Here is a 21,113-nt window from a genome sequence, read left to right as displayed (position 1 = left end):
GCTCAGCTGTGGTTGTTTTTAAATGTTCTCTACAAATAAAGTTTGACTTGACTCAGATGGTCACAAAAAGTTCATTTCAGGTGTGACAGTGGCCAAGGAATACTGCGCCCCACTTAATATCTTCCCTCTTTCTGTGTGTGCACACATTTCCTGTCAATAAAAGACAACATGGCCCAAAATAATCTTAAAGTGTTTCTTCTCTCTCAGACTGTCGAGGCTACAGAAATTAATCTGAAGAGCGAGTCATGACAAATATACTGATTAAAATGGAAGCATATCTGTCTCATCAGAGGGGTGTAAACTTCTCCTGTGTAGACAAGCTGTAAGGTAGATATTTAATCTGGCAGGTTGGGGCATGTCAGGTGTGTCACAGTTTACACTCAAAGCCTGAACCATTGTTTCCAGTCTGCTTCAGACAGAGCTGAACGAGTCACGATTACAGCAACAGACAGGAAAGAATTCATTTTCACCGTGAATGTTTCTCTCAGTGTTTTGAAGTCGGAGCGCACAAACACAAATCAGTGACAGTTAAAAGGGAAGTAAACCGCCATCTTACCTCGCTGTGATGTTTCTGGATCCACAACCTCGCCAGTCGCACACTGGTTTTCCATCCTGCATTCTTTCACCCAGCTCCTCTGACTTCATCATCATCATCATCATCACACAGAAAATATTACAAGCACAATTATTACTAACGAGAGGACAAAGAGCAGGTTAGTTAACATTAACTTCACAGTTCACATTAAAGGAAGAGACATTACAGTCAAACCTCACTTACCTCCTTTAACACACAACTGCCACCCAGATCTGCCTCTGATCATGTGAGACACGATGATTCAGCTTGGTGTTGACACCCACACTCTTCATCACATGACTCCGTCAGTGCAGACACACCTGCACAGGGCCGTGCACAGACATTTCTAATTCAGAGTGGGATATGATGGACCGGAGTTTTGCAATATTTCTGAGGTGAAAGGAACAGGTGCAGGTGAGGGATTTGACATGCTTGTCGAGATGCAGAGGCTGGTCAAATAAGACGCCCAGATTTCTCAGGTGGGTGCAAACATTTTCTTTGAAGGACCCCAAGTGCATGGACACACGAGAGGCAATACTGTCAGTGGCTATGATTAGGACCTCTGACCTAGCAGCATTTAGCTGGAGAAAATTACAGCCCATCCAGATTTCAATGGTGGAAAAACATTCCTGTAGGACTGTTAGTTTCTCCAGCTCATCGGGCTTGAAAGAACAGTACAGCTGGATGTCATCTGCGTAGCAGTTGTAGGAAATTCCTGTGAAATTACTGATGAGGGAGGCCAGAGGGAGCATATATAGGGCGAAGACAAGGGGCGCGAGGACAGAACCTTGAGGCACGCCACACCAAAGGGCAGAGGGGTCAGACTTAAAAGGGCCCACAGCCACAGAGAAGCTTCTCTCCCTAAGGTAGGAGACGCACCAATTTCATGCACTTCCTGATATGCCAACCCACTCCCTGAGTCTGTCCAGCAGGATGCCATGATCGACCTTATCAAACGCCGCCCTGAGAGGTCTAATAGGACTAGGACAGAGCATTCACTGTTAGCAGCTGACATCATGAGGTCATTTGAGACTCTAAGGAGGGCGGTTTCAGTGGAGCGTTTTTTATGGAAGTCCAATTGAAATTTGTCTGCGAGACAAAAGGCAGCTTGGAGATGGGTCTGTAATTTTTCGGAACAGAGGGGTCCAAATTAGGCTTTTTAAGGAGAGCCTGCCTGAAGTAGGAAGGGACAGAGCCAGAGACAAGGGATTTGTGGATGATGGTGACTATACTAGGGCCTACAGAGCTAATTACTTCCTTGAGCATAGAGGTCGGGAGGATGTGTAGGGAGCTCGAGGAGGTCTTCATAGTGCTCACCATATCACACCGATCATTCAGGGAGATGGGTGAGAAGCTGCACAATGATGACTGGATGACTGGACTGATGAGAAAGGGGGAGGAGGGAGTGATGCTTGCCCTAACATCAGCAACCTTATTTACAAAAAACAAAAGATAACAGTTGCAGTCTTCGTTTGAAAACACAGGATGGAGGGAAGAGGGGAGCTGACAATGGTGTTGATGGTGTTAAATAACACTTTGGGATTGTGTTTGCTCCATGTACTGAGGTTGTTAAAGTAAGCAGCTCTAGCACTCTTAACCAAGTCATTAAGATCACCTGTCAGCTCTTTGAGGTGAATACAGTGGAATGATCAGTCAGTCTTTAAAATCTGCCACGTAGCCCGGACCCATAAATAAGTGAAGCTCGTGCCTCAGAACATTATGGATCAAATACAAAGGTTGAACCATCGTACAGCGTTTTGTTCTCCGTGTACAAAACAAATCCTTCATACTAAATAACATCTATTTGTAAAGAAGACTTTCTACAGACTTTAAGCATCAGAGACCAAACATACAGAGGGGTCCTCTCACACATATGACTGCACCACATCAAACTCTGCAGCAGCACATCACTAACTGTCAGCATCCCTCCTCCTCCTCTGCTGCTGCTGTTGTTCCCCCTGCAGATATGAGACAGGACTATGAACAGACAGTATGAATTAAAGGTCCGTCCCAGGAGATAGAGCAGGTCAACCCTGACTGAACTCTGCAGGTTGATTACAAACCACAGGTTACACACAGAAATAAACTAAAAGTGAACTCTGTGCAGCATTAGAGAACAGCTGTGGGCTGAAAGCATGTCCCAGTGTCTCTACTGATGGACGGTCAAACGCAGCCGTCCTGTGCGCAGTTATAAAAAGGCTGACATTGTTTGGACTGTAACCGGACCCCTGCAGGCTGCAGGACGAGCTGCTCAGGACCAACACAACTATTCTTAGAGCTATTGTTGTGCTGACGACATGTGGAAGGTCAAACGTGAGTGTTTTTTACTGCATGCTCTGTGTTTTTCACTCAGTAAACTAACCCACTGTTACAGTTAGTTAGATCGCACTGACTGGAGATTTGTTTGAAACAGATAGTGATGACGTGAGCGTGACTGAAGCTTCTGTGATCACACCAACAATATCACTGTTTCTTGTATCTGCTGGTTTTTAGTCCTTAATGTGGTTGTTGTTCAGACTTTATACGAGATGATCATCAAACTCTTTACATACTGAATGTTTAGTCTCGATTTTAACCTGATGTGGAGTTTTAGCTCAAATCAAACAAATGACAGTTATGAACTAAAGCTGCAAGCAGCGCTGAACAGGCCCTCGCACGTTTGCCCACGTCAGGATACTGGCAGGATCCCAGCTGATGCTGCTGTTCATATCTGTGACAGTCAGACACGGCATGCAGCAGCAAAATGGTACATCCTTTATGAAGTGTGGGGCCAGGAATGAACTATTTCACATTTTGTAGCACTTCCTGTGTCCACTCTGTGGCACTGGAGACACACTAATTATACATCATGTTGCTGTGAATCAGCTGTCGATCACACCTTGTAAATTCTATGTAAATCAAATTATTATTGTCAGACGTAGCTTCCTTCCTGTTACCAGTGGGTGGCACAGTCACTGTGACACCTCATTTGCATGCTGATGACTTCAGGCCTGGACACTGATGAGACGTGGAATTTGGGGCAGACTGGACAAGGTCGACTGTAGTTACCACAACTTCCTGTTTGTTTTGTGGCAAATAATGCGCTGACATAGCGACAGAGTTTTTCACAAGAAAGCTCAATGTCCTCAAACGAGATGATAATATAGTCCCAATATCCTCAAATGAGAACTTCCTAATTAACAGCGTCTTAATTTGTTACTGTTTCTAAGACTGGTCACATTTTTTTCCGTATCAAACTACAAACATTATTAAACTCAGGGCTCAACAATAAGGACTGCCCGATTGCCCGGGGCAAGTAAAACTCGCGGTCAGCATGTAAACTAACAACCTCACTTGCCCGATCGGGCAAGTTGCTAAAAATAGTAAAAGTTAATAACTAATTGATAAAATAAATGTATTTTAAAACGTGCTCTTCTGCTCTGATGCAGGCGCGCGGCGGAGTTCTGCCACACACACAGGTGATCACGCTAGAGCAGCTCGGGCCGCATTTTCCTGACCAAACCTGACCCCGAGCCCGGTGCAGTTTGTCAGCTGACAAAGTTATTGAAATGGACAGTGTGTAAATAACCACCAACAGACTGCTGTTACGACAGACAGACACGCTGCTCACACAGCAGCTCAGTACGGCACTCATACAGAGCTTGTGTTGCGTTCAGGCGTTGTCACGTAAATAATAACTTCCAACACTTAAATAGGTCATAGCACAAAACAGCAGCATGTCAAGTGACTTTTTACTTTATTATTAGTGCTGCACGATTAACCTAATCGCAATCGCGATATCAGGCTGTGCGATTACATAACCGCATAAAAGGCTGCGATTTGCGATTTAATGTAGGCTAAATAAATGTTAACGTGTGTGCCTGTGAACGTGACTGCCTCTCCTGTAGTGTGTTGAGTTTGTTGACATCACGCCCACAAGCTATCCTGGTGCCGGTGTGCAGCAGTGACCAACACAGACGCTGAAGAAGAGCATGAGTACAACCATGAACAGGCTGAGTTGGTGGCGAAAAAAACGTCTGTTACATGGCGATACTTTGGATTCAGGTACGGCGACATTGGACAGAAAGACGTGCTGTGTAAGTGTAAAAGTTAAAGTCGCCACGTCCCGCGGCAACACGACCAATCTATATCAGCACTTGAGACAGCACAGCACAGAGAAAAGAAGGAAGAGTGCATGTGAGAGAAAGCCGAGCCGTGTAACGTTAAAGACAAAGAGACAACTGAAAGCCGCCAGAGCCTCATAAAACAACATCCAAGCACGGTTAAGCAAACATTTTTAAGTGTCACAGGGAAATCATGGACTCCATAACAAATGAAAAATTAAGCAACTTTGCTCTGTTTCGGCCCACATGACATGCTGCTGTGTTGTGCTATGGCGTGCTGGAATTTGTCATTTACGTGACAACGCCTGAACGCAACACAGGCTCGCTCCGCTGTGTGTACAGTTTATGTTTATTTTATTTAAGAAGGGACAGTGCACATTAATTAACATGATCACTTAAGTCATGTAAATGTGCCAAATTTAGCCATACAGGCTAATTTTCATCTGCAGATGTGCTGCGCTGCTGTGTGAGCAGCGTGTTTGACTGTGCTCAGTCTGTTAATGGTCACTGACACACTGTCTGTCCATAATAATAACTATGTCAGGTCAGTGCCCCCCTGATATAATGTAGGGGAAACACTGAATCAAGCAAAAAGACTCATGATACCATTTATTTATTACATTTTATTGTAATTATATTGTAATCGCAAATCGCAATATTGTCCACCATAATCGCAATCGCACATTTTTATCAAATCGTGCAGCACTATTTACTATATTCAATAAAATTGTATGTTCCTAAATCTTGAGACACCTCATATGTAAGCTAGACAGACATTTCAGCTGCTCATTACTGTGCACACATGTACTGTATGTACGTAGTCCTAAAGAGCCCTTCTGGTGCCAGTAGATACACAGAAACATCCCAGCAGGCTGTGCTTTGCAAGCATACAAAAAGTTTCACGCATGTGAAAATTATTTTTCATGCATGTGCTTCACCTCCGCTGCTACAACTCCATCCTAGGGGAAACACTGCTGTGTGCGTTTTGTGCAACAGGTGGATGTGGTAGTCTACTGGTAGAGTAGAGAGAGCTAAGTAGCGTTGAAGTAGAGTAGAGCAGGGCAGAGAGATGGAAGCAAAATATATTAAACCCGGTGTTAATACAGCAGAACTGGAGAGAGAGGTGAAAAATAAATAGAGGTGGGCATGGCTCAAGTAGGGCGCAAAATTATAGACGGAGAACGATTGACACATTTTTCACTTTAAGCCCTGACACTGTCATTTTTATATAGAAATTAAGCTACAATACATGACATATGTTGTTTTAATTAATAAATACAGTGTGAATAAAGATTACATAACATAAAAATAACTGCAGTCTTTGTTATTTGATAGCCGCTTAAATTAAACAATTTTTATAGGGCAAGTAAAAAAAAACCTTAGCGTTGAACCCTGAAACTTAATGAACAAGTCTCAACGAGAAAATCTGATCAGGTTTTGGACTTTGTCCACATTGGTGTGGGGATCGGCTGCAGACTGACTGAGCAGAGATGGCTGCCATCTTGTTTTTACACTGATTCGTTTTTATGGTTGACAGATGGCACAAAAAGTGTCCACGAATGAGGACAGCAGGTCCAAGTTAAGCAGACCGGACAATATATTGTTAAGTTACAACAACTTCCTGTTTCATTGCGCCACGCCATGGCAACACCGTTCAACAAAAGCTCACAATTTTCTCCAGAGAGCATCATCAAGGTCTTGGGGCTTTTAAAAGCAAATCATTTTAGGTGGATCTGGTCAATCTGCTAAGAGGAGTACATCAAAGTATAAGCATATATTTCCTGTTACCAGTAGGTGGTGCTATAACGATGATTGATTATTGGCACGTAGTTGTGTTCAGGGTGGGACTGTCATCAAACTTGTGAAGTTTAGGTCGGCTTTGGCCTAGTCCACACGAGCACGGGTATATTTACAACTGAACTTTTTTGGCCTCCAGTTTTCAAAAAAAAAATCTGCGTCCATACGAGCGATGTAATAAAAATACCTCCGTCCACATGACACCGCAAATTCCACTATCACGCAATGTAATACACATGCCAAAGCAGTAGGTGGCGATATAACTCCTAACTGTAAGGCCATTGTAGCCAATCAGAAGGCAGTAAAAAGTCATTACCGGAAAAACAACAACAAGCATACTATTATGCAGCAGGAGCGGTCTCCGTAACAGCACTCTTGCGCCTCTGTTGCTGGATGTGGTTGAGTAGCGTTAGTTGTATGATACAGCCACAAAGTGCTGATATGCTGCTATATAGCAGCGGTATTTTGTTTAGGTCCATCCTCAAATTGTCTCTCACACACACTGGATCGGGTAATAACACAGCTGTTTTCTGTTTACGTCGCACACTGTGACGTCATACAATGGAGACGAGACAAAATAACTGCGGTTACGTGTGGATGAAAGGCCAAACCGTGAGCAAAGAGTCACGGTTTTATAAATACCCGCGTTGGTGTGGACAGCTCCTTTGACTGCCTACAGGGGAGGTACAAACTATTTCTTGTTTCGTGACAAAACATGAAATTCGACACCTCACCACGGTCACACGGTTCACAAACAATTCAAGCTTTTACTAGTGTTTAATGTCAAAGGTCTTTAGATGGTCCAGACAAAATTTGAAGCCGATCAAATTAAATCTGTAGGAGGACTTTGTTGAAGTACGACCCCTGGAAATGGGCAAAAATGCATGAAAATAAAGAGTAAATTAAAAATGGCTGACTTCCTGTTTTGTTTCGGGTACGGCTTAAAGAGGCTTTTTAGTACATCTTCTCATGTTAAATGAGCATCCCGATTTTCCTGAGTGTTTTCTTTTATCTTTACGTCCATCACAGTTTCACAGTTTTTAGCTTTTTGTATTTTTTTGACAGTCAGTGTGAGAGAGACGGAAACATTTCTAGATTCTAGATAAAAGAACCTTTAAAACAGAAACAATATTGATCTGTGATTGTTTAACATTTTGCTTCTGTTGCAGCTCTGCTTGCCTCTCCTATGGAGACGAGATACCGGCCAGTTTTGGAGGTGATCATTTTTCTGGACTTGTCCACTTTGTGTTGGATCAGCTGCAGACTCACTGAGCAGAGATGGCTGCCATCTTGTTTTTACATTGAATAGTTTTTGCTACCAACAGATGGCACAAAAAAGTGTCAACGAATGAGGACAACAGGTCTGAATTAAGCAGAATGAAGTAAAAGGTGCAGCAAACCCAAAATGTAATGTCTTCATGGGAGGATGTAGGGTCGTGTAACCCAGTAAGAACAACACTAAATTGACTACTGTACTCTCAGGTTCAACTCAAGGAGCGAGGGATAAGTTAGTGGTAAAGGTAAACACAGCAATATTTATTCTCACTATCAACAAAAAGTGGAATCACAATTCAGATTCAATTTCCCAATATATAAATAAAAAACAAAAGTAAAGTGTCCCTTCACAGCTTAATACTGTCTAATGTCAATGTTCGTCAAAGTCCAGCCCAAAGTGTTCAGTTTGTATCCATGTACGTCCAAGTTTATTCAGTGCATGTGTGCTACCCGCGTAGAATGTGTGTGTTTGTGTGCTTGATGCGCGCAGCTTAGATCTTATCTGCTCCAGGCGTGAATCTTCAGGAAGATGATGAAGATGGAGAATTTCAGATCCTCTCTACCCTGCCTCGCCTCAGACAGGAACCCTGGTTGGAATCGACGCTGTCCCACCAAAATGCAGATCCAGCAACTCAAAAAAAAAAACAACAATCTGCCATAAACAGGAAATAAAATTAATTATCAATCAATTACTGTACAGTATCTCTTTTTCTTTTTAACTCCAGTGTAACTTATAATACTGACCACAAAGGAAATGATGAAATATATCTTGAGACATTAAAACCTCAGACATCAATGTGTTTTTTTAAAACAATATCAATCGATCATGTTCCACAAATGATCTCTTATCTCTAATCAATCAGGTTTTTCTCATTCACATCCAAACTTGTGCATTTTTAATCATCTCAACATGAACTTTTAATTTATATCATGAAAATCAGAAGAAAAAACCCATACGTGAACAAATCATGAATATTAGCCCACTTACGGCACATTTTAACCTTCCAACATTGAACATGGCGCCCAGAATGACGCAGTAAAAATGACCGTTCCTCACGTGAAAATAAATGCATTTCTAAAACACAAACTGAGCATATTCACTCATTACAACATCTCTGCAACATTTACAGTTGACTCCGATTGGTTTTTGATGGTAAGAAAGGTTCAATGCAGCTTAATCATAACCGAAATTAAACATTACATGTCCGTTAGCAACTTAGCATGCTAACTATGACACTCACCGGAGTCCTTGTTCGTATGAACAAAATAAAGCAAATCCTCCGGTCGCAGCCGGCTGGAACTCTCTCACAGCAACTTCGAACATGAACAGACTCATAAACATGAAAATAAAGCGGTGTTTCTTCCATAAAATGTCACTGACTTCACTCGTAGCTACATCGTGGCCCGTTAGCATCAAGGCTAGGCTGGAGTGTCTTGCTCCCAGCATGCAATGCTCACGTCTACTGGATTTACTGCATAGCACGTACATGCAGCGCCCTCTAGCGGCCATTTTAAGCAACTACAGCCATCTTGAAACAGTTCTCTTCATAAAATGAGACATTAAAATGAAAACTATTTAGTATGAACCCAAACAAACTAATAATAGTCAGTAAACCCAAAGCTGTGCTTTCATAGGGGTTACAGTCGCAAGAGGTTAAATCTTAACAGTATATTTTTATATATTTCAGGTACAGTTCTGGAGGCAACAAAGCATGTCACTGCACAATGTTGAGTATGTGACAAATAAAAACCCTGAAACAGTGCCAGTTAGAAATGTTGCTGTAGGTAGCTGACACTGAAGACAAGCTGAGTGTTATTACGACAGAGTTAATATTGACACTCTCTCTGAGAGACAGAAACAACTGTTAGTTGTAGTAAATTTTCTGGATCAGCTCAAAGTATCTCCTGATTTTTCAGAGCCAAGTGAACTTGTGAGGCTCGACTCCGAGCAGCTGAGTTGATCTTGATCCAACTCAATGTAAATGGAAAGAAACACGCCAGAACAGACATCAGGAAAACATTTGGTGCTTCTCAAAGTCAAGGAAGCTTCCTTGGTAGGACGGGTCCTTCCAAGTGGCGTCCTATACAGACTAGGCTCCTTCCTCACAGTCAGTGAACACACATTGGAACAGTGCACAAAGCATTGTGGGTACTTCATGCCCACTGAGGAGACACACATGCATCCTTGAAAATTCTCTGAGGGAAGGACTCGGTTCTGGGTAGAACTCAGTGGCTGCTAACATTAAGACAGTCCTTCAGTGGATTCGATGACGTAGCCTTCTTGAAATTCACCTGTTCAAGGATCCTTCAGCGACTTTGAGAAGCACCAGTTGCTGGCATCGTGTGGACTAAAAGCTCCTCCTGTCTCCTCTGTGACAACTTCCTGTGCGTTCAGAATTTGGTCCCCCCTGACCCCATGTCCCAGTTCCACCTGAAGAGAGGTTCTCCAGATGAGGAGTTTCCCGACCTCTGCAGGAACTCTACCTGGATGGGAAAGATCCTCACACGTGCCATGTATCGCCGACAGTTCCACCGCTGCACCCCCAGTGGAGTCATCTTTGATGATGTCATCCGCCCGGGCCTTGAGGAACCAGGTGATGTCAGGGTGGTGCTGGCTGTCAGAGAGTTACAGTGAGATTAAAATCAGAAAGAACTGATAGAATGAATCAGGCACATTCAACTACAGAAACTTCAGATATTCAGCAGTGTTACTGAAGATCTGTCCTCTCGTTTCATATCTCCAAATATCGTCCTATTTTAGTGCTGTGTTCAAAGACGTTACTGCAGTGTTGTTGAATTTTTAATCAGCTGTTTTAAGGTTTGGCAGTAAAGCCTCCATCTGGTTTACAGTTGGATATTTTTTTGCTCCAGTTACTCCAGAAATGCAAGATTGTAGTCGCTGATGAATGTTAGTAAAACATCTTCTATCAGCAGTTATGTGTCTAATCGCAGTTCCTTTAATGAGCGCCTGAGCGTGGTGAACGATAAACATCCCTAACACAGAATAGAATGGTATATGACTGCAGGACTTTCAGTTAGTGGTTGTATGACACGCCCACCAGAGTGGTTGTATGGAAGCCAGCCACCAGATTCACTCTCTGTGGTTGACTCGTCTGACGTTTTACCTCGTTACATTTATGTGTTTTGTTTCTGCACTACATCTCTTGGGTGTTTGCTGCTTTCAGTCTGGCACCTGGTCGCCACCATTTTATATAGTCCTGACCTCACCTGAGCGCTCTGGGGGCACACGCTCATAAACATCCCGAACACAGAATAGAATGGTTGTATGACTCCGCCCACCAGTCCACCCTGTGGTTGTATGACTCCGCCCACCAGTCCACCCTGTGGTTGTATGACTCCGCCCACCAGTCCAGTGTCTCTGACAGTCTCCATCCATGTCAGTGAAAACATGGATGCTTCACACACAGAAGATCTATACAATCAGCACAGTTTCAAGATTAGAGTCACCAATTCAGTATCTGACCAAATGTCTCCCCTTCTGTTCCTGAGATATGACGTTAAAACATGATGATGTCACAGTCAAGCTGACCTTTGACCTTCATTATTTCATCCTGTTAGACATTTGTGTTTTGTCATAATTAGTTATGAATTCTTGAGTTATGGCCAAAAACATGTTCTTTTAAGTCACAGTGACCTTTGACCTTTGACCGCCACAATCTAATCAATTCATTCTTGAGGACAGACAACCTGACAACATAATGCCTCTGGCAGCTGTCGCCAGTGTGGAGGCATAAACATACACCGCCTTACATGGGAAAATCCTGCAGAGTATACCTTTAAGTGAATGGGGAACAGTTCAAGAAACACAAAGTCAGTTTATTCTCCTTAGATTTGGGAGGACTGTCAGTGTGAGTGTGTAAACGTGTCCATGTGATGTTTGTGTCTGAAGGTGACTGGTCCACTCCTGTAACTGTGGGCTGTGTCGCGGGCGACGCTCAGTCCTACGTCCTGTTCTGTGATTTCTTCGACCGAGTCATCGAGGCACATCACGGACACAAGATCACCAGCCAGACGCCAGAGGGCGACTTCAACTACGACAACGTGAAGGTAGCTGGTCCGACCACATCACCGCCGACTAATCATCGTTAATAAGAAACCTGAGGAACCTCTCGCTGCAGTTTCACACAGAATGCACAGAGTCAACACAGAACACAGCGACATTTCACCAGGTTGTGTGTAACTTCAGTTAGCTTTCCAAACATACTGATCTCTGTGAAGTCAAAGCTCAGTCTGCCAGGGACAAACATAAGAAACAAGGCCGACAGATAACAGGTTAAACCCAGATTATAGGCGTCTTTATATTTCAGCACAGCTGTGACATAGAAACACGTGAACATGTCAGTAGACACAGAGCGGCTCTTTCACGGACTATAACCATCCTTATAGTAAAATGTGTTCACGTCTTCCTCGCTCTGATTCAAGTGAAGCCAAGACGTCAGCCTGCACTTTAATTGTTCATCTTCTCTGTACGTTAAGACTTAAAGACAATAGACCTTCTTGACTCATCCACAGTTCCTCTCCACCCTCTTCGACATCAAGCCCTGACATTGTGGATTCATTGTGGTTGTTTCTGTAATCATTATGAGCGGCTGATTGGCCCACGCAGCTTCACCAGAGCCCTGTTAGCCAGCGCATGTCCCGGTTATTCCGTACCAGGCCTTCATGGCAGCCGTATCAGCCTGCCCACCATATATCAGCCCGGTTCTTTGCCTGTTTCCATCTCCCACAGCGAGGACGAGGGGTTGGACTTTGGGAGACACTAATTTAGCTTTTAGTCCTGTCACGAGGAAGTCTAACATTTTCTGGCCAACACCATGTTGTTAACCAACGTTTGAGCTCACACAGAAGTCGAAGAAAACAGCAGAGGGGTTCAATGTTTGCAACATGTTAGCTTCACATGTCACCAATGTTACTGTAGTGTTTGAACAGACACGTGTGTGTGTGTGTGTGTGTGTGTGTGTGTGTGTGCAGGGAGGTGATGACTTGGACAGGTCATACGCTGCATGCTGTGAGGTGAGTGTTGTTCGAGGAGTTGAAGACTTCTGCTTCCCGACACACTGCAGCCGAGGAGAGCGCAGACAGCTCCTCACACTGGCCAGCAGAGGTACTGCATGTCTGTGTTTCAGAGTCAATCACCTGAAAACAATCAAACCAGCAGGTTCAGGCCGGCTCAGGCTCTGATTTCTCATCATTATACATGAGAATGTAGCACCATGGGTGCAGACGAAGGCAGGAAATTTGCAACAGAACAATTTATCCCCACAAAGAGCATTCTGAGTTCCCTGACAGCGTGTGACAGGTGCCGCCGTGCAATTATGAAGCCGACCAGGCGGGGTTGATGGTAGCATGGCCTCAAAGTAACCAGGTTGTAGCAAACTCAACTCAATCGCCACAAAAAATGTTAACACTGTATGTTTCTGCAAACCACGGATACTTTACATTCGTAAAGTCTTTTGTAGAAGAAAGGTTTCTGAATAATACTGTGGTAAATGTGTGGCTGGTTTTAGGCATAAAAAGCACTTGTTTACCGTTAGGAAAACACAAAGTTTGGGCTTAAAACAGCCACATGACAAAAACTCTGCTGGAAAAGCAGGGATGGGTTGGTGAAAAACGCTTGCAGACTCAGTGCAGGAAAACACTGCCATGCGTTAGTGAAAACACCTGCGTTTGATGGCACAAATGCCACTGAAAAAACGTGGATAGGTTGGTGAAAACCACCCATGATCTCAGGCTCATATGCTGATGGAAAAAGCTGCGATGTGTCAGTGAAAAACACCCAAGTTCAGTGCCACAAATGCCGCAGGAAAAGCAGCGATGGGTTGGGGAAAGAGCCACTTTCGGGGGTTAAATGCCGCTGGGAAACTCTGTGATGTGTCAGTGAAAACACCCACACCTTTGAAAAAGCAGGGAAGGGTCAGTGAGAAACACCCATGTTCAGTTGCTTGAACACTGCTTTGAAACACTATGATGTGTCGTGAAAAACATCCAGGCTCAGCGCCACAAAACAGGAAAACACTGCGAAGGGTTGCCAAAAACAACCGGTGTTTGTTGGTTTGAACAGTGGCCTGCAGTCGTCTGCAGCTGGACGTCTCGCTGATGTGTCCATCATCCCCTCCACCTCCAGATGACAAAGTCAGCTCATGTACTCAATCACTTCAGAAATGTTGTTATGATACGTGTGAAACGTGCGTATGTAACGTATCCACGGCTCGCAGAAACGTACAATGCCAACATTCTCTTGTGGCGACTGGGCTGAGTAAAGCAGCTGACCAGTGTGTCGTGTTTGCTCTCAGCTCTGCAGCGGCTGGAGGAGGAGCAGCTGCCGGGTCGACTCCTCTTACTGGAGGAGCTGAACCAGGAGCAGCAGAGGGAGCTGAACCTGAACACTCCGTCCTCCTCCCAGCTCCGTATCGGCGTGGCCCGGGACTGGCCTGACGCCAGGGCGGTCTGGTCAGTCTGGTTTCTTCCCATGAGTCTTTTTGTCCCAGTAGCTTTAGCAGTCACTGGAACCTGAGAGACCAGAGATTCAAATCCTGCAAGATGCCAGATGTCACTCTAATACTAGACAAGTCTGAACCAAAGCAGTCAGCTGGAGAGGAGACAAAACATTTCTGGAATCTGTTGATTGTATCAAACATGATTCCTTGTTGCAGGGTGAGTGAAGATGGCAGCTTGGTGGTCTGGGTCAACATGGAGGACCACCTCAGACTTGTGTCTACACGAGATGATGCCAACATCACAGAGGCCTTTAAATGCATCTGCACCAACCTGCAGAAGGTCAGTCACGGGTCTCTTTCCTTTTTTTATTAGAATTACATGTTAACTTATATGTTTGAGCCACAAATGTTTGCAGGTTTGATGAATCTGTTGTTCTCTACACTTTTCACCATGAGCTCTAACTCTTAACTCTCTACCTCCAATAAAAGCTTGTTATAAGTTGGTTATAAGTTACAAAGCTTGTTACACATAAGTTTTAAGTTAAATCTGCTCCCATCCTGCAGATATATTTAATATTTAAACCAAGCAGCAGCAGCAATGTCCGGGGCTGAAACATGAAGCCAACACTCAAGTGCCAAAACCTGCAGTTCCTCTAATGTCCACTTGAGGCTGGCTCCAAGAGCGAGTCAGTCCCCACAGACCTCCATGTTAACATGTAGACGTGAACACTTTTACAGCCTGGTACAAAAACTGTCTTGGTTTCTCAACATTCGTGACGACTGTACGGGACCTGAATCTTTATGTAACTCACCTGTTCACATTCATTAAGGCTTAAAGTTAAGTGTATTTGAGGGCGGGGCCACTTGAGTGACAGGCTGTCTGCAAAGCTTCGCCACAACCTGTGTGTCAAATCCACCCCTCGCACCTCCACAGCTCCACCCTCTCATCCAAATACGGTCACTTAAGGCTAAAAAGAAAAACCAAGATGGCGTCGGCTGAAATGCTGAACTTGAGACTTCACATCAGGAGTAAACCCTGCTACTTCCATTATTTTACACAGCCTATGGTTTGAGGGGAAATAATGAGCCAAACTTAGCATGGTGACGGCAATTACTGGAAAAAGAGGGGAGAGGACCGACAACGCCACGTGAGGGGAACTAGAGCCCAGGAAATACTTTTTCAAGATAAGCAAATAGACGGGCCTGGAGCTGCTGGGAGAGAAGACAACATTCATAGTCACATCAACACTGATACCAAAGAGGGGGGATGGAAACAGTGGTTTTATTACAGTTTGTTTAGAAAAGTCTTGATACAAAATCTAATCTAGGTAAAGTATTCAGTCCAACATGAGGCTAAAGTGAACACAGCCAGGGAGAGTGAGCAGAGGCCACTTGTGGAGAGGCAGACGACACTGAGGAGAGTCCAGAGGAGCAACCACCTACTCACCTCTGGTGCAACACGGCAATACTCACGACAAAATGCTGCAATCTACACTCGTGTCCTGGTGCTCTTACTCATATGCATTAAGTGCAGGGACCTCACCATAGGTGCCTCGCCTCTCAACAAGATGGCACTGTAAGAAAAGAACTTATACAAAGTTTAGTTTGGTTTAACAACGACAGCAAAATCACACATCACATCTGGATGAACAAATAATTCAAGTGTAGAATCTTTACTGATGCACATTGATTAATGTGTTGGGATCAAAATGACGTAACAACGGTCAGTGGAAACCACAGCTGATCCAACTCATCATGTGACTCAGTAGTGTGTTCGGCCCCCGCCTGCCTGTATGACCTCCTGACAACAGCTGGGCTCCTGATGAGTCGGAGGATGGATCTCCTCCCAGACCTGGATCAGGGCATCAGTGAGCTCCTGGACTGTCTGTGGTGGACGCATCGATACATAACGTCCCACAGGTGCTCAGTTAGATTTAGGTCAGGGGAACGAGAGGGCCAGTCAATGACATCACTGCATCCATCATCCAGGAACTGTCTACACACTCCACTCCTGCACCAGTATCAGAAATCACAATTTGCCTCACAGGGCTTTACAGCATACGACATCCCTCTGTCCTTAAGACCCTCACAGCTGATCAGGAAAAACTCCCCAAAAAACCCTTTAAAAAAAACGGTAGAAACCTCAGGAAGAGCAACTGAGGAGGGATCCCTCTTCCAGGATGGACAGACGTGCAATAGATGTCGTACAGAACAGATCAGCATGATAAATTAACAGTAATCCACATGACACAATGAGACAGAGAGAGAGAGAGAGAGAGAGAGAGATGCAGGACAGACGGTAATGACAGTAGCTTACAACAACATTAATGAAAGTAATAATATTATAGTTATAGTTCTGGCTACTGTGGTACAATATGTTGAAAGTATGTATTAATACCTGGCAGTATACATGTGTGACAATAGTCATATGTGTATAATAACAGAAGAAGTATGACTAATGACTAATGATGGCAGCAGCAGCAGCAGGAGGCATCTGGCAGGACCACGGCAGCAGCACAACCACACACGTCACGCTGTCCAGGCACCGCTGTGATATGAGTTAATCTGAGAGACAGTGGAGCACAAAGGCTCCGGAGAAGAAGCCGAGTTAGTGACATCCAGAATGGCCGAGTTAGCTAGATGCAGTAATAGGATACGAGAGAGAGAGAGAGAGAGAGAGAGAGAGAGAGAGAGAGAGAGAGAGAGAGAGCATGAAGATGAGCATGAACATGAGCTCCTGAATATTTTTGCTTTTTTGGATGTTTTAAAGTGAGATAAACTACTATTCTTCTAAGAACTGGAAGAAAACAGAAGAGAAAACCGTTGTTTTTAAAAAAAAAATCTACCAAGAAGGAAAAAAAAAAACAGCAAAAACCTCAGAAAACAGTGATAGACTGGAAAACAACGGAACCAACTGCCAAACTGACAGTTAGCCTAACTGTCCAACCAGCAACAAAAAAAAGATCAAGCAAAGAGGAGGAAAACAGCTGAAGACGCAAGTGAGTGAAACCATCAGAAAGAAAATATAACATTTAAAAAGAGGAAACAAAAAATTGCTGAACACTAAATAAACTTAAGCTAGCATAACACAGCTAGCTGTAAACAAGACCCTTAGCAACTGTTGCCAAGGAATTTAAATAGCAGCAGTTCAACAGCAGCAGAGCCTGATGGAGTCCACCAAAGGCTGCACAGAGGCTGTTCCTCTCCTCTATCCTCCTGATGTAACCAATGAGACTGCCAGGAAGGCATTTAAACAAAAACTGCTAAAAGAAAGACCAGAAACCCTGTTTTCTGATCTTTACAAGACCGGGAGGTCAGCAACCTGATCCTCTTCACAGACCAGCCGCTAGCATGGCACTCTGCCATCAGTGCCCACTACCCCTCTGTCAAAAAAGAGGGGATCTGTAACGGCTGGAAAATAAAAATAAAAGAAGCAGAGGATTCAGATACTTTCATGATGACAGTAAACTTATACAAGAATGGGACTATCATAGTGCAGGGGAACCTCAAACTGTTTGAGATGGACTTCCTCCTTATAAAGGAAAGAGCCCAGCAGGAGAGATCTAGCTCCACTGACAGTTCCCAGGTCCCAGCTCCCAGCTGCCTAACTACTGAGCAGCCCCCTGAAGAGAAGGAGCCCACCAGCCCAGAGCAGGTCCAGGACCCCAGCTGAACCGCACCATCACCGAACTGAAGGTGAAATTCACAGAGCTGGAGAGAGAACTTGTACAACTGAGAGAGCTGATCAGCCAACAGCCATGCCAGCCCACCACAGCTCAGCCTGATCCCTGTACCATCAGCACAGAGCTGGGCATGCTGAGGCAGGACAGGGACAGCTGCAGGAGAGAGCTGAGCCTGCTCAGGACTGAGATCAGAGAGCTGCATCAGGACAGAGAGCAGCGTCTAGCAGCACTGACAGCTCTGACAGAGGAGGTGAAGGAGCTCAGAGGAGAGAGAGGAGCAGCACTGACAGCTCTGACAGAGGAGGTGAAGGAGCTCAGAGGAGAGAGAGAGGAGCACAGGAGAGAACTTACCTCTCTCTCAAAGGAGGTGAAGGAGCTCAGAGGAGAGAGAGAGGAGCACAGCAGAGCACTCACCACTCTGTCAGAACAGCCTCAGGAGAGAGGTGGAGCTACACAGGACCTGGATGAAAAACTAGACCACAACCAGGACCCTGTGAGCAGCCAGGACCCACCAATCCAAGAACCTACCTCCACCCCCAGCTCCACATCCAGCCCACAGACCAGCACCTCCCCTCATTCCACCAGACCAGCCCAACAGAGAGAGAAGACAGACATTGTCCTCCTCATCGACTCCAATGGAAAATTCCTAAATCAAAAGAAACTTTTCCCCACCCACAAAGTGGCTAAAATCTGGTGTCCAAACACCCACCATGCCATAGACCTGCTGTCAGAGGAGCGGCTTGGATCTCCGAGTCACATCATCATCCACACTGGCACCAATGATCTGGAGCCAGCAGGAGAGGTGTCAGAGTCACTCAAGAGAGTGACAGAGAAAGCCTCCACCACCTTCCCCAACAGCAGAGTGGTCATATCCACTCTGCTCCCAAGGAAAGACTTCCACCCTGACACCATCCACAGGATCAACAGCAGCCTGTCCAGAGACTGTGCACAGAGACCCAATGTCCACCTAGCCCACCACCCCACCCTGGACATCAGCTGTCTCTACGACCACGTCCATCTGTTTAAAAGCACAGTCCCCATCTTCGCCCAAACACTGAAAAGCGTCGCTCTCAACAGAGACCAATCCACGGCCCACAGAAAGAGCACATCAGCCCACAACCCCCACAGAACACCAAGACATCCTCAACCAACATCCAGACCAACACAATGGAGACAAGAACACCCTCAGCCCCACCCACATCATGTCCAAATCAGACCCCACAAAGGCAACCATGATCCCCCTCAAGCCAGACCACAGTCCCTCCTGTCCCTAGGGGCCCCACCCCAACCACAGCGACAAGAGCCACACCCTGGCCCACTGAGTTATGCCCAGGTGGTCCGGAGAGCAGCAGAACCAACCTTAACCACCCCCCCACACAATGAACTGAGGGACATTCAGCAGATGCTCAGCCTGCTTTGCTCTCATCTGATTGGACAGGTACCACAATAGACACTGTATGAATTATTATTAGAGTATTTCTTGTGCTCATACAGTTTAAAAAAAAAAAAAAAGGACATTTACACTGTACATAAGTATTGATTATTTAATATACCAGTTACTGATTTGTTACCTTTTATAATATGTCATGTAGATACTCTTAAATTATTTACAGATATATATATATATACAGGGAGACAAACATATACCTGGTCAAGTCAGCATCCCCCTCCCTTCACAACCCCGCAGAAACAACTTTGACAAAACTGTCAATAAAAGTGGGCAGCAACTGTTACAGCTCTGCCGAACATTGGGTCTGTACATGGTTAACGGTCGGCTTCGAGGGGACTCATTCGGTCTTTACACTCATAGCTCTCCTCTTGGCAACAGCACAGTAGACTATGGCATCACCGACCTAGACCCCTTCTACCTGAGAGCATTTACAGTCAGCCCCTTAACCCCCTTATCAGACCATAGTAAAATCACACTCTACATTAAAACGACAACAAACGACCCTCACACAGTAGAACCCTGCAATCTGACCTACAGAAACCAACCTTATAAATGGACAAACAAAAGCAAAGACGAATACCAGACAGCAATCAAAAATCCAGTCTTTCAATCCCATTTAGACTGTTTTCTTTCCACCTCGTATCCCCTCAATCAGGACGGCCTCAGACAGGCTGTACAGGACATCTACAACATATTTGACCATGTGGCAGACTTGTCCAGTCTGAAAAGCGCCAGCACCACAGACCAAAAGACCCGACCAATGACGAGTGGTTTGACACAGAATGCAGACAACTGAGAAAAACTCTCAGAAATGTGTCAAATCAAAAACACAGACAACCTGACAACCCTGAGCTCCGCCTCCAGTACTGGGAAACACTGAGAGTATACAGAAAAACACTCAGAACTAAAAAAGAACAGCATGTGAGGCATCAGTTACAAATAATTGAAGAGTCCATTGACCCCAATGACTTCTGGAAGAAATGGCACTCTTTCAGCAAACCACAAAAAGAAGAATTGGCTATTCAAAATGGTGACATCTGGAAAAATCACTTTGAAAGTCTGTATACTGCTGTTCCCTGAATTCGGCCCAAAACAATCTCCTCAACAAATTACAAATTTTAGAATCAGTCATTAAAGACAACCAGAACCCCTAGACTACCAAATTACTGAAGCAGAGCTGCTGGCTAAAATCCAGGCACTGCAGCCAAAGAAAGCGGTCCTGATGGCATTTTAAATGAAATGCTAAAATTTGATGACCATAAATTTAACATTGCCATATTAAAATTATTTAACCTTATTCTGGGTGTCGGACATTTCCTGACCTCTGGAGTGAAGGAATCATCACACCAATCTTTAAAAGTGGAAACAAATTCGACCCAAACAATTACCGAGGCATCTGTGTCAGCAGCAACCTGGGGAAGTTGTTCTGCAGCATCCTAAACAGCCGACTGCAAGACTTCCTCAGAGAACATGATGTCCTGAGCAAGAGCCAGATAGGATTCACACCCAAACATAGAACAACAGACCATATCTACACCCTTCACACCCTCATTAATAAAGACGTCCAGCAAAACAAGAGGACAATCTTCTCTTGTTTTGTAGACTTCAAAAAAGCATTCGACTCAATTTGGCATGATGGACTGTTCTTAAAATTAATTGAGAAGGGTGTAGGGGGGAAGGTCTATGACATCATCAAAACCATGTACAGTCATATGAAATGTGCTGTTAAAATTAACAACATGGAAACAGATTTCTTCCCCCAGAGTAGAGGAG

At 44.6% G+C, this 21,113-nt stretch overlaps 1 protein-coding gene across 1 annotated transcript; it reads left to right on the top strand.

The window, feature by feature from the left end:
• The first annotated feature begins 784 nt into the window (after positions 1-784).
• On the top strand, positions 785-20,136 carry LOC125883192 (uncharacterized). Its single transcript, XM_049567415.1, has 10 exons — positions 785-2,887; positions 7,644-7,690; positions 10,145-10,343; positions 11,660-11,817; positions 12,742-12,874; positions 14,064-14,220; positions 14,424-14,547; positions 17,853-18,140; positions 18,195-19,328; positions 19,996-20,136. Exons 1-10 carry the CDS (start codon positions 2,872-2,874, stop codon positions 20,134-20,136), a joined length of 2,397 nt encoding a protein of 798 aa, XP_049423372.1. The 5' UTR covers positions 785-2,871.
• Positions 20,137-21,113: the final 977 nt, after the last annotated feature.

This window comes from Epinephelus fuscoguttatus, linkage group LG3 (genome assembly GCF_011397635.1).
Source record: "Epinephelus fuscoguttatus linkage group LG3, E.fuscoguttatus.final_Chr_v1".
In the NCBI taxonomy this organism is placed as follows: Eukaryota; Metazoa; Chordata; class Actinopteri; order Perciformes; family Serranidae; genus Epinephelus; species Epinephelus fuscoguttatus.
This window is presented reverse-complemented; position numbering and strand designations above follow the sequence as displayed.